The 14,885-nt window shown below is 36.0% G+C and overlaps 1 protein-coding gene across 1 annotated transcript in view; it reads right to left on the reverse strand.

Moving 5' to 3' along the window:
- Positions 1 to 14,885, reverse strand: part of NAALADL2 (N-acetylated alpha-linked acidic dipeptidase like 2) — a gene marked incomplete at its 3' end in the record, with an annotated part of 1,068,176 nt that overhangs the window by 785,096 nt on the left and 268,195 nt on the right. The window contains exon 2 of the mRNA XM_079705513.1: positions 12,849 to 13,350. Coding sequence (XP_079561639.1) covers positions 12,849 to 13,350 — 502 coding nt within the window. The remainder of the gene's footprint in view (positions 1 to 12,848; positions 13,351 to 14,885) is intronic.

The raw sequence follows: 14,885 nt of genomic DNA on the forward strand, positions 1-14,885 counted from the left end.
GGTGACTGTCATCTTATTTCTCTCACTTCAAATTGTTCTCTAGTTTTCTGATTTTTTTGTCATCCTGTGTCATTTTCACAGCTTTTCCCCCCAACCAATCAGCAAATTATCTTCCAAGTGACATTTCCCCCAATACCCAAATTTATTTTTCCTGCTTACAGACTATTGTAGCAATGCTTAATACCAGTACTGTCTGTCATTTAGTTTGCCCCTATTCCCAGAACAGGAAAATATTTTTATTTCTGGATTGAAAATCGCTAGCAGTAATCACTATCTTCTCTACCTGCATGACTACCACAAAGCTGCTACTTTCCCAATTCTGAGAACCCATACCTGGAGACTTCTTAAATCCTCTGGTCCCAATTCCTTCTGGACATTTCCTGCCAAAATGGTAACATTTTCCACCAAAAAGGCTAGAGTAGAACAACTGCCAATACCCTGTCCCTACCCATTTGAAGGACTCAGTTGCAATATATGTAGATGTTAAGAAATTAAACAAAAAATATTCAGGTGAATTTTCTTATCTGTAAAGCAACTCCCTCATGGATACTGCCTGCAGCCTTAAAAAGCTAATATGTACCACTGGGTCAGATCATAATCACATATAATTAGCAAACTTAAACTCTTTCAAAAGACTGCAACTGATTAAACAAGAACTAAGAACTGAAGAATCCAGGATTAACAAAGCATCCTTAGAATGGTTATTTCCGAATAAGACTGAGCTATAAGAAAGATTTTACTTATTATGTAATGTGGAATTTATAGGGAAAAAAACTAAACAAAAACAACAGGCAGTGATGAAGCAATCCTTAGAAATGAGGCTATTTTTGGAAGAAAAACAGAACTTTAAGTAATTGACCCTATCTTTAGTAATTTTAAAGAGAGACAGCAATGGAGCACAGTGTTTCTTATTTGGAACAGTTAAATTCCATGTTAGATATTACAAATAAATAGAAATTCAAGGTTGGTCAGAGGTCACCATCTCCTCCCACCTGCTTGCTTCCTACTAAACTCTCTCTTCACAAGTGGGTTAGTTTTGTATTTTTTGTTGTCGTTTATTTGCAAAAGTAGTGGCAAAAAGCAAATAAATTGCAGGAGAAGAGTTCCGTGAAAGTCCACTGAGCAGGGGTGAGCGACAGTAAGTGTCCATTTGAAACTGAATTTGACCACTTCATCCAAAATTAACCGGTAGAGACCTCTGCAAATTAGTCAATCTCTCCCTCCCTCCCTCCCTTCCTACTGACCACAATGTATCATTTTGTTTCATTATGCTTAGTTTACAGAACAAGTATGTTCCCATTGATTCCCTCTGGCCAGTGGGAACATAAACACCACAAATGCAGGTACTTTGTATGTCTTGTTCATTGTTTTGTCGCTAGCCCAGCACACAGCAGGCTCAAAGAAATAGTCATTAAATAAATACATGCATAAGGAAATGCACTGATGTTAAAGGGCACTGAATAAGTCTTTGATGGTAGGCCATCATGTGTTATTTTTTTTAATGGAACATAAATTTGATTAAGAATACAAACCCTTAAATTAGAAAGTTAAGGTGTCTCCTTTCCCTGTAACAGTGTATAGCTTTGACTTTGCCTCTAATTCCCTAGTACTTTTCTATATAAATAGATAATGTGCTTACTTTTGTGTATTATTTGAAGTCTTTGATTGAAATTTAATTTAAAAATTTGAACCAGGAGAAACAGATCATATGGGAATTTAGGTTTTCTACTTTAAATAAGAATGGCAGAATGAAGGCTTAGATCTCTATCATGTGGTATGCCAGCAGCAACTGATTCAGATCCAGCTATGGTTCACAAGAGCAAGATGCAGAAAAATATCTTCAAGGGTCAGGCCAAGAGAAAAACCCATAGGAAGCCACAAGAAGTAAAAGCCTATGAAAATCTGATACAATTTATCTTGGCTGCACCCTCTGGGCTAAAATAAACATTTTTCTCCCTTTGCTCTTTGCCCATATGAATAGCAAGACATATTCTGAAATACCTAGCTAAATTCCGATATGCCACTCAGACACATCAAAGGCAGCTATAATAAGAGAATATCTGATGTGTTTCATCAAATTACAAAAATTATCAGGCTAATAAATGAGAACTTTTAAATCTCTGTAGCAGCTTGAACTACAATATTGGCACAAGCTGATTTTACAAGTTGTTCCCTACAGAATAGAGTTAATATGATGAAAGCAAGTGAAGAAATAGTGAGAAAATGCCCACACTTATTTTGTTTTTATTGAAGGTAAAAACCACCTGCACACATTTCTGTTCAGTTCAGAAACAAAGCAAAATGTTCAGTTTCATTTTTCTCTCACAGAGAAATGTACTCCACAGAACTGGAACAACTTCTTTTGTTCCTTGTTCTATCAGAATTTGATTTGTGTATTTTGGGACATGATAAGGCCCTCTCTGATTTAAAGAGTTTATAAAAAGGTAATTTGATCTCAAATTGTAGTTTTCTTCCTTTATTTCTAATACTGAAACCTGCATACCCTTCTGAGAAGTGAGTCATGAGAGGAAGACATTAGCTTACCTTGTATGAGATAATAAAAAATTCCACAGGGGATGAGTTACGTATTATGACATTGTGAATATAAGGCTCATTTGGATTTAATTCATTACTACATCATGTTGCACAGGAAAGCAATTTTTAAGCAATAGAAGTGCACTTCATTTGTAAAGGGCCCAGCTATAACACACAATCAGTTATTGAAGACAGAAACTGATTTCCCAAATCAGGCATATAAAATTTAATACATTTGCTCCAGTTATAATGAAAGGGAAGGGAACTTCAATGCCATTTTTTTTCCAGATAAGAATGACTCTTGTAAAATCTGGAAAAAGCATTTTTGCTTGGGAAGTTGATTACATTTTGATGCCACCAAACTAAGTTGAGAAGATTAAGCATTTTTAAAATATTTGAAATAGTTGGTAGACACTTTGAATGTGACATCAAATTCTATCCTATAAATGTATTTTGCATTAAAAAAAAATCTGAGATTAATGAAATAAGGGTAATGATGAGCATTGGCTTAAAAAAAATCAATATCAATTTTCCATATTATTCAGTTTAACCCTAAAAATTGACTATGTTATTTTAGAGTTAAAAAAAAAAACAGCCAAATTGTATTGGTTTATTTAAGTTTCCTAAATCTACATGTATTATTAGTTAGGGTTCTCCAGAGAAAGAGAACAGGATGTATATATAGAGAGAGGAAGATATCTATTTTAAGGAGTCAGCTTATGCAACTGTGGAAGCTTGGCAAGTCCAAAATCTGTAAGATAGACCAGTAGGCTGCAGACTCAGGGAAGAGTTGCAGTTAAAGTCCAAAGGCATTCAGTGTGCTGGTAGAATTTCTTTTTCTTCCTGAGAGGTCAGTGTTTTTTTAGTAAAGCCTTCAACTGATTGGATAAAACCCATCCACATTATTAAAGATAATCTGCTTTACACAAAGTCTACTGATTTAAATGTTAATCTCATTTTAAAAAAAAATACCTTCACAGAAATATCTACAATAATGTTTGACCAAACATCTGTGCACTGTGGCCTAGCCAAGTTGATACGTAAAAATAACCATCACAGTGTATTTATATAAGCATCTAACATTTGGGAAATAATATCACCTATATTTTGTTATAGTTTCCCAAGATGGGGGCAGTGGAGAGGAAGTTTTCATCATCCATTTTTAAATATCTGAATTACCAGCCAAATCTACTTTTTCTTCCATCAGCTAGAAACATCCATTTAATTTTTTTAGGTAACTATAATAAAATACTTTATGCAATGTTTACAAAATCAAATTATCTCTTTTCATATATATTTTAATTTTTCTCTTGTAAACTAGCCTGATGAGATTATGGGATTAATGCTTTTAGCTGCAATTGTCAAATACTTTGCTTAAGTTCTAAAGCATGGATTGAGATTTTTCAAATTGCAAATCTCAAAGGGCCATGTCTGCTATTTGAATCTTGATTTCACTGACATTAAAAAGGAACATGAAAGAGAGAAGTATGTAATCAGTTCCCAACCTTTCCATGTTTAACTATACTTCACTCTACTGAATGTGATCATTACCAACTTTTCTATCGCAAGAGTGTCGGGAAGGCAAGTGAATCCACAGGAAAGTGGCATACTTGATCCTCAAAGGAAATGGTTTATTTATTCCCTTGTACTACATCTGACTGCTCTTGTTCCTTTTTTGGAATGAATAAGATCAAGAAGTGAATGGCTGAAAACGATTATTACAGTCAATGCAGGAAAGATACAAGAAAAATGTGATGAGCCTTAAGGTTGAGCAGTTTCAGGATAGGCAGCCAGTAAGGGCAGATGACCTTGATATAGCTAACAAAAATATTTCACTGACCATCACTGCAAAAGAGTCCTTTCATTATGTAAAATATATTCCTCCCATTAAGACAAAACCAAATCTGAAAACTAAGAGTTCCTGCATTTTGATCCTTAACAATCTAACTTACTCCTTGTGTTTCACAAGAGAGATAGATTTGATGAAAAAGATAAAGAAAATTTGCTTACTAGGAAAGTAAGTAACCTAATTGTAGTATATAACCTCGAGGATAAAATAATGTGTGTGTGTGTAGGGAGCAGGGAGAGGGCAAGAGATGAGGGATAGGGTGGGGGTAAAGGGAGAAGGTGCGGGGAGAACCCTTTGATTCCACTTGACCACTGAGAAGCAATAACGCAAGCCTTCAGGCTGAACTGGACCTTGTCTGAGACAACCCTTTCCTGACACTGGCAGGGCATGAAAAGATCTGTGAGGGAATCTACTTTGCACCTCCATCAAACCTATGATCATAGAAGTACCTTTCTGTGCAATTTTTACTTTCATTTCTTCTTTATAGAAAGGAAATGCTCTCTAGATTAAACAGAATATCATTAAAACCTGTCGAGTGACTGGCAGAGTGCCTGGAATACAGAAGATACACATGTTTTCATTAGAGAAAAGAAAATCCTCTACCTTCAAAATCAACTTTTTAGCACATGCTATGAGGATGTATATAAAATATGTTAAAAAGGCAAAGGTCTGATACATATATATATATATAATTTTGAATTTCAGTAATGTACATGAATAGCCAGAAGTATATGTTCTTTTAAAAAAATGACAGTAGGTCTATATTTTGGGTGTACTGTCTCCCGCAATAAAGATTTACTGAGTGTCCACATACTATGACTCAAGGACTGGGCCAGATTCATAGTTCTTTCTCCACTGCAAGGTAGAAGGTAGTTTATGTCAACTAAGAGAGAGAAAATGAAGTACTGTGAGTTTCAAGGAAAGAGAGAACTCAATTGGTGGGAGATCAAAAAAGAGAATCATGGGAATTCCCTGGGGTCCAGTGGTTAGAACTCAGGCTTTCACTGAGGCACCTGAGCCACCCTCAAAGAATGCCTCGGATTGAGAAGGTGGCCACTGCACTCAAAGACCCTCTGTCAATGATCCTCATTCATCTTATTGTTGGGTGCTGCTCTTGTTCCAGACAAATGCCTAAGAATTGTGAAAGGCATAAGCTTTTATCTGAGTTGAGCCAGACATTTAAGAGAATTCATGTCACTCTACATGACACTGAGAAACTGAGTGAAGCAGTTGTGTTATTTCAAGTCCAGAGCAATAAAATACTATGGATAATTAAATAAATCTAATCCTTTGTATTCCTTTTGTGATTAAATTTAAGACAATGTGCATTTGTTATCTGGAGAAATCAATGATAGAAAAGCTAATTACTTCCTTTAGGAACCATCACTCTATTACTGTTAAATTCATTCTGCTGTCATTTGCATAAATTGAATTATGTGCACTTCTTAAATAAATTTACATGTTTTTCTCCAATTCAAATGCCAGTTGCTTTATTGCCTTCTTCGTATCTCCCAATATTCCTGCTCTCATACCTCTAATACTGAAATTGGAAAGGAACAAAAAACACAAACAGTAGAAAAGACAGAAGCCAAAATATAATTCAAGACAGTGGTGGGGCAGAAAGATGGCTGGAAAGTACAGCTGGAAACCAGAGAACAGTTGCTGATGGTATCACCATCATCAAGCCTTACATTTTTAAAGTTTAACAGCAAAAAATATAGCCCTGTGGGATCAGAGGAGAGAAAAATCACTGAAGATAATTTATAACATTTCCTAAACTTTTGAAGAGTTAATCAACAACTAAGAAAATGTGGTGTTTTACTTAATGTTTGAAAAGATCATTTCACAGTATAACTTAACTCATGGTTAATTACTTGTACCAAGCCAGAGAATGATGAAAAATATTGCCCCTGTCCAAATAATGCAGATATTTTTAAAAATCTAGGGATTTTATTTTATTGTTCATTTGCTAACAAATAAAATGCATCAACTAAATAAAGTCCAGAAAGATTACATAAAGTAATAGACTATTTTTCTACTACAATATTCAGTAAACATGTTTTTAAATTATAAAAGTTTCATACACATAAAAAGAAATATGAACAGTCAATTAAGATATAAAAGTTTGTCAACACTAGTTTTGGCCTATCAAAACAAAAAAATAATGAGGACCTAGAAGGCTGGCAGCCCTACAAGGCAATTTGGTAACTAACACAAAGCAAACAACTAAACAAATTTCAACTCCCTGAATCTGCTTCCAGGAACTTATCAGAAGGGAATAATTAAATAAGCACACAAAGACTTATGTATGAAAATGTTTGTAGAGACAAACTAAATGTACATTTATAAAGAACAGGCTCAATAAATTTATGTCTTCTACATAAGGGAATGCCAGCAGCATTTTAATGTAATGATTCAATTCTGTATTTACTACTTTAAAAAATGGTTCTCAATATATTGTAAGTGGAAAAAAAATTCAAAAGCAGATATCAAAAAATATATACATGGTACAATATAATTTTTCTTCTTGTTAGGTAAAGATAGAAAGAAAGAAAGAATAAAATTATGGGGGAAAAGGTGGTAGGGTTATGGGTGGTTTTTACTTTACTTTATTCCAACTTTCTGTATACATTTTACTTATAAGAAGAAAAAAATAATGCCCCTTCCATAAATAAAAGATACCATATTAACCATAATTAGAATACCACATTTTCTCCTTTTCTTCTCACTATTTCACAGCATCTACAGCTGTTAAAAGGAAACATTCCTGCATTCAAAAATATACTTAACCTCATTGGTTTATTCACTTATTATTATAATATTATATTAGGTAACTAAATTTTGAAGCTTTCAACATGCTTTGCTCTGTTCAGCAATGTACGCATATACATATGCACACACATATAGGTCATTCATTCAACAATATATATGATAAAGGCTCTGTGACTTTATTATATAGTAGAAATAAAACATGTACCAGTCACATTTAAGCTTCTTCTAAGTTAAAGAGCTCTCCTAACAGCCCTAAGTAGACGTTTTATACAAGATGACCAGCATCCCAATTGGCCAAATCTGATTAGACTAGGGATAAGCACTTGACAGTCACAAACATCACTGACCCCCAAAGGGAAAACAATCACATTTCATTCTAGCCCCATAGGCTAGAAGAGGAATGGAGGAATAATGTATTGGAGAACATAGCAGTGGGTACTGGGAGAAGAATAAGGCAAACAAAAAGTAGTACAGATGGAAAGGGAGATAAATCACTTTGGTGGTTCAACCCTTTAGTAAAAATTAGAGGACTGTGGCTACTAGGGTCCCTGGAGTTGACTGGATCCAAATTCCTTATCAACAAGGCTCAGTCAAATAAGTTCCTATTCACAGATTATTGTGTGAGCCCAGGGTCCTGTTTTGATACTTACAATAAACTTGCATTATCTAGTCACTGTTCCAAGTCACCAAAAGCATACATGAATGCAACTTTTAACGGCCTATTTTAAATCTCACGCATCTGAATATATCCAATATACATCTGAATATACCTCATCTGTTTACATGAAGATACATGAAAGAAATCAACCACCACTGTAAAAGAGTGAATGCTTTTCAAATAGCAACAAGTATTTGCAGAAGTGACAAGGAGAATCTTATTAGAAGACTGATTAATACACACATACACACACATACGGTGTTCATATTCCTGTGCTAATGTTGAAAATGATTTTCTTTTATTTGATCAACATGATATCAAGTAGCTGGCTTATGTGGGCTTTATTATGGGATAACTAGGTCCATAAACTGGAATATGCTGTCAATATGTTTATCAATGATTCTCTGAATCAACACATTATTCAAATGTGTTTTTTTCTAAAACATTACACATAAAAATTGCACATGTGTAATCTCTACACTGAGCAAGCATGATTCAGGGAATGCAATCATAAATCACTTTTTTTCTCCCATTTATATTAATTGGGGTTAGCTAGTTAGTTAGTTTGTTTGTTTTCCTGTTTCTGGATTAAAAACCCAGTAATTCTGGTCACTGTTAAGTGACCTGAGTCCCTCCAGTGAGTAATTAAAAGGTTCAGTGTTATTTAATAGTCAGAACTTTGAACTTTTCCCCACTTTTTGACCATCTCTAGATTGGGAAACTTACAGCCAAGGAAAGGAGAATAGTCAGTTTCTTCTCTTTGTGTTTTTACACCTCCTTTCTCAGAGCTTCTGACACCTCCAGGGTTGCAACAGAGCAAGTGAGAATAGCTAAAGAAGGAGCAAAAGGTTCTCACTGGACAGGAACTCTCAAGAAGTGGCATGGTACCCTTACTGTAGCAGGAGTAGTCAGCTGAACTTTCCACTTGTCCAGCTTCATCAGTTCTTTGGAGACCTACCCACCCATTCCACGACTGGGGATTTTTCACCTTCCTTTAACATGAGTAATGCACTCTCCTCTACCTCCTTCTTCCTTCTTCCAGGCATCTGACCAGACCTCTAGCTCTGTCTCTGGTAAGTTCTTTTCAGCCATGCAGGAAGCTTGCTTGCTCCTCCCCCACAATCTCTCTCTTTCTGTTAGTCCTTTTGGGCCGCTATAGCAAAGTACCACGGACTGGTTGGCTTATCAATATTATGTCATAGTTCTCGAGTCTGGGAATTCTAAGATCATGGCACTGGCAGATTTGGTGTGGTGGCTGATAAGGGCCCTCTCCCTGGTTCACAATGGATACCTTCTCCCTGTGTCCTCACATGATGGAAGGACTAGAAGCCCTGTGGGGTCTCTTGTATAAAACCTCAGCCCATTCACGAGGGCTCCATCTTCATGACCTGAGCATCTCCCTCCCAGCAGCCCCACCTCCAAATACCATTACATTGGGCATTAGGATTTCAACAACATATGAATTCTGGGGCGGGGGGGGGACACAAACATTTAGACCATAGTGATTTCTCTCCCTCTTCCCCTCTCCCTCTCTCCCTGCTTAGATAGAGTCCCTAGAAGGAAACTTTGCCATAGGCTACCCCAAACCACCACCTATTCTTTGGCAATTTTATCCACAACTAGCCAGTCTGTGACTTGTCATTTCGATTTCTTAGGTAGAAAGGCAGACACCCAGTTCTTCCAAGTAGTTCTATTAAACTCCTTTTTCATTGGACTTGAGGCTTCTTCCTTGATAAAAGGTTGGGGTTTACAGCACCATTAGGAGCTTTCTCCCAAAATCCTCTTTTTCCACTCTCCTAGTTCTCAGCTTCTCTAACCTCCCCTAGGCTACAACAGCGTCATCATCTCAAGGTTTTATACAATCTTTTCCTTTTTTCCTCCGAAGTTCTACATACTGGTCCTAGTAGTAGCAATTGTATTTGAGCCTCAGCTGAAAATGAGACATCAATAGTGATACTTAAGCATTTTTACAGTATCTGGTTTTGATTTGGCACTTATCTAAAATCAGAACATAGCATAGCCTCTGAGTAACTATAGCTACATAATTTAGTATTTTATAATTATGTTATAAATCAGAATTTTATTTATAATACTTTGAAAATAATAATATGAAAAACCTAAATGGTAAATAAAATGATTTTCAGAATACATAATAAAATTGATGAATTAAACACAGATCTGTTCCTCACCTATTCATGCATTCATTTCCTCCCTTAGAAAAATAATTATTCAATGTCTGCTGGACAATAGTCTAATGATGGGCAAAGCAAGTTGGTCCATTCCTTCATGGAGTCTAAAAACTAATTTATTATAAAAAGAGTATCTTTTATATTGCATAACTGTTAGGATGTTTGGCAAGAACTGACATAGTCTTACAGCACCGGCAGGAATGGAGAACAAACAGAGAAGAAATACAGCAACTGATGAACAAGACAGTAGATCAGTGAGAGCCCAAAACTGATCATAAATTGATGAAAAGAAACAGGAGGAACCCATGATGTACAGAGCCAATGTCAAGATGACTTAGTAAACACAGGAAATCATAATAAGGCATGTGGTTAGCACGACTACTGGGGGAACGGTTGTCTTTGGATGAAAAGTTGTAATTCAAAGAAAGTTAATAAGCATATTTGTACCAAAATATTATTTTTAGATGAAAAAGACATATTATCTCAGCAAGGAAAAACCTGTGGCTATCTGACAGGACATAATTGTGAATTTGTGCCCAACCACTGAATATTACTTAGAAGTAAAATTGCCAGTGGTTATATTTTTTAAATATATAGTTTGTTGATTTTTGAGTTTAAGAGAATATAAGCCTTATTGTAATACAACTCCTATTCTGAGGGAAATGATGAATATGTTTACTTAATTATACAGTTTCAACATTTTAGAACCAGCTGCCTATTCACAAAAAGAACATGTCAGTTTTTAAAAATGTCTACAACGCTAGAAAAAAAAGTAAGGCAAAGAAAGCCAAAGGAAGATAAGGAGAGAAAATATGCAGGCTAGTTAGTATACAGAAGGCATGCCTGTAAGTTCTTTATGATTTTAATACATGTTTGACTCTGAACTTACTAAAAGTCAAAGTAAAGAGGGAAGCAGGCTAGGTTATGAGATTCATTGTGTCCATCATTAAAAACTAAACAGTTGCTCAGGAAAAATGAGTTAAATCCATGGATCCTTTTCCAGAAGACACCTCCATAATGAAATGAATGTCTACCATGAAGTTAGAGTAGACAGAGTTTTATGGTATTCTTCCATTTTCTTTCTTCCTTTCTCCCTCTCTCCCTCTCTCTGTCTCTGTCTCTCTCTCTCTCTTTAAATAACATCCCTGTGCTGGTAAGATCTAATTTTTGGACAGACCCCTTGCCTTTCCCCTGCTGCAAGGATCTGAACACTTTGGGATAAGTTTTCCCAGGCTCTGAGTCAGCAGCCTGCGTGCTGGGTTCAGACAACCAACGGAACAACCGGTAGGAGGGCAGTAGGAAGGGAGAAGCCATGGTACTTCTTACTCTGTCTTCAGTAGTGCCCCTGGCTGAGGTTATATCCCCACTGTCAGCCCAACCCCTGCATTTGTGTATGCAGAAATTTCCAGCTTCCATCAAGTTACCCCAACTCCCTTTCTCCAGCGTAGGTTTAGTAATGGCTCCATTTTGTTGTTCATCTCTTGGCTACCTCAGTGTCCCCTGACTGGCCTCTCGGTTTTTCATCACTGATGGAATTATTTCCCTACTTTAAATGCCCTCTGCTTTAAATATTTAGGGAGTTTTCTTTTATGGTTGGATCCTGACTGATACAATCACTCATTATAAGACAATGCTATATCTTTCACTCAATTCACTATAAGTAATTTTACATTGAGGAATACCATGGAAATTGTTAGTATCTGCATATGACACATCCAGAGACTCTTATGCAACAGTAAATAGCAGACATAGAAGGGTGTAGAAAACAAATTCCCATGAGTCATTCAGATGTGATATTCAGAAAGAGAATTATAATTTGCCAACGTCAATACATGTGATATTTCAGCACACAGATTAAATGATGCATCTTCAGTGGGCATGCTCCCTAGAAGATCCCTAGAAATGCACATGTGCCAACATCTTGATGGTAATAAGTCAGTGTAACCCAGAAGGAATATTCTTATGACCTAGTATCCTTCTCTCTCATCTACCTACAATCAACAAACATAATTCACCTAGGATTATTCTTTATTGCCCGGTATGGAAGACATATGTGGAGGCTAATATCTAATCTTCCTCTTCCAGTTCCTCACTTCTCTAAATATGTTAACTAGGGAACACTTTACAATTAAACATATATGCTAATGATATATCAAGCAACAAAATTTAAGTTACCCAATAGCTATATGACATGAGTGGAGCTTTTCCCAAGAATTCAGAATTATTAAGGCCCTATAAAAAATATTTTCTTATCATTTAACTTATTAACAACACATTCTGGCTAGAGAGGTCATATGCAAACTTACCTTAAAGAGAGAGGTGACCTTTTAGAATTGCCTGATATATGGAATGCAATGTGTTTCAATAAAAATATTCAACTGGGAAACTCAGTGATGCAGGGGACCAAATACGAGCAGTGCTTGTCTTACTTCCTGTCAGTTATTTCCGTCCATAAAGCAAGTTTATTTTATTCTGATGTCATTAAAAATTTCAGTCTTATGGCTAATGCCCTAGTTTTTATTACACACACATCCAGCAATCTTTGCATCACAATTTGGCTTACCTGGGCCTTCCCAAGAGGGAGAAAATAAACTGGCTGGAGTCTTTTAGCCTCCACAGTAGTTACAGTTCTTATTATCAATTATTAAAGCAGCACCATAAATTTGCATTACAGTATCATAAATCTGAAAATGTGCACCCCCTCTGTGAAGGGGTTGCTGGTAAGTTATGTTTCTCAGCTTGTAAGACTAACTTTAAACGATAGAAAAATCACAGTATGATATTCCCTGTAAGACATTTTTCCCAGAAGATGCATCCCACCAACATCCATTTCTTGCATACTTACCTGAAAGACTTCCTAATATCTTCTGCTTGGATTGTCTTGAGAATCTCTTGGTATAACTGAAGATCAAGTGTTCCTGAAGATGTAGCATTTGAAGAGCAATTTTTATGTGTGTAATAGCCTATCAAAATTCCAGAAATAAATAAAATGATTGCTGTGAAAAATATTTTTAAAAGGCAGCAAAAATTGCAGGGGTTGCTCTTTGGTGCAGATCTTGTATAATGGGTCACATAGTCAGACTCTTCTTGAAGTCGCTGAAACCTTCCTTTGGGTGAAGTTGCTGGTTGAATGGGATCAAGATTGAGGTCCGCAGTCTCTGAATTCTCCAGGTTTTGATTCTCAGCACTATCTAGCTGGAACTGATCAAAACCAGGCTCCTCCAGTTCCTTTTCCATGTCCCACTCTAAGTCAAGGGCAGTGGCTTGGAGGTCATCATTGTCTAGGTACTGTGAATGTCCTGGAGCTCTTCGATCTGCATTGACCTTCTGATAGGCCATCTTTTTACCTGTGAAAATAAGAGCAGTATACTTTCTGAAAATAAATCAACAAAGAAAACCTCCAAGGTGAAAACAAACCGTAATATATATTAGCTGTTCATAAAATTTTAGTGATTATAATCAGGGGAAATACTTCATTCCTATAGAAAATCATATATTAATTATTTAATCTTATGTTTTGCTGTTGATGTTTACTATAGAAAAAAGACAAACAATAAATAAAAGTAGAAGGCACCTGATGCAAAATCTATGAGAAGACATAAAATACACACACACAAACACACACTATTCTTTTGAAGCTCAGGAAAATTAAGGTCACAAATGCACAACTGCATTAAAGACAATGCATTACAATGAAAGCCAAGTTTAAGCTTATACATTTTCAAAATCACTTTTAAGAAAAACTGAGGACAGAAGCAATAAAGTGTCATGTGTTAAGTTAAGGGGAGAAAAAGGACCCTGGGATCAGTTACATTACCAGAGCTAATTTTAAAAACACAAATTCAGGGTAAGAATGAGAACAACAAAATGAAGTAGCACCTCTATAGAAATTCAAGAAGCAAAATATGGTGTATTGCCTAGTCATGAGTTATCAGAATGACTGGAAAACTTTAAGGCTACCATAGAAAGCCAACATGTTTCATGGAATTAGTGACATGAATTGGCCTGGCTCGCTGAACTTTAAATAAAGTCTGGGATGGCATCCATCCAAAGAGGGAAGCCTTTTGCCAGGATAGGAGAGTTTAGCTTCATAACCTTGCTACTGAGTGGCAGATGGAGGCTCTTCTCCCCTACACAGTTTTGGATGACAGTTTGTTATATCCTGCAGAGCAGTATTGGGAAAACTGGACTAATTAACGACAAGTGGTCTTCAGTCTGGATTCAGTAACACACTGGTGTATTGTAGTTGCACATTAGGAGTATTTATACTTAAATTTTCTGTGTATTAGATTTGTCATCCCAGCTGGATTCTAAGGTCCCTCACTACGTTTTACGATTTTTCTATGGACCCCACTGTGGTGAGTGAAAAACAGAGCTCAGCTGACAAGTGATTTGCTAAGTGTCTTAGGGCGGGTTGTTAACAAGTGAACTCTAATGAAAAAGATACAAACAAAGACTTCATGAAAGGGAGTGGCATTATGTACAGAATTATGGGTATATACAATTCCAATCCTGTCTGACAGAGGTCCATATAAATTAAAATGTCCTGAATGTTTAAGAGAGTTCAAGTACAATTAAATATTAAACTTTACAAAATAAAAATTCTAATTCTGACTAGATTTCTCATCTGCTACGATACCATTTTTGATTTACTCTTGTCCAGAGCTGATTCAATAAAGATGAATACCTAATACACATCAGGTATGGGGATAGGCAATGAAAACGAAGATGAATGTGTCCCTATTCCTCAAGTAGGGAATGATTCTATAAGAGAGACAGACATTTGAACAAACAAGTATGTCACATAAAATATGCAAAGCACAAGGGAGACTCAGGGGTGACAGATTCTAGCAGAGAATATGGGAAATAATTCCCCACCCAA

The sequence above is a fragment of the Hyperoodon ampullatus genome, assembly GCF_949752795.1.
Source record: "Hyperoodon ampullatus genome assembly, chromosome: 5".
Taxonomy (NCBI): domain Eukaryota; kingdom Metazoa; phylum Chordata; class Mammalia; order Artiodactyla; family Ziphiidae; genus Hyperoodon; species Hyperoodon ampullatus.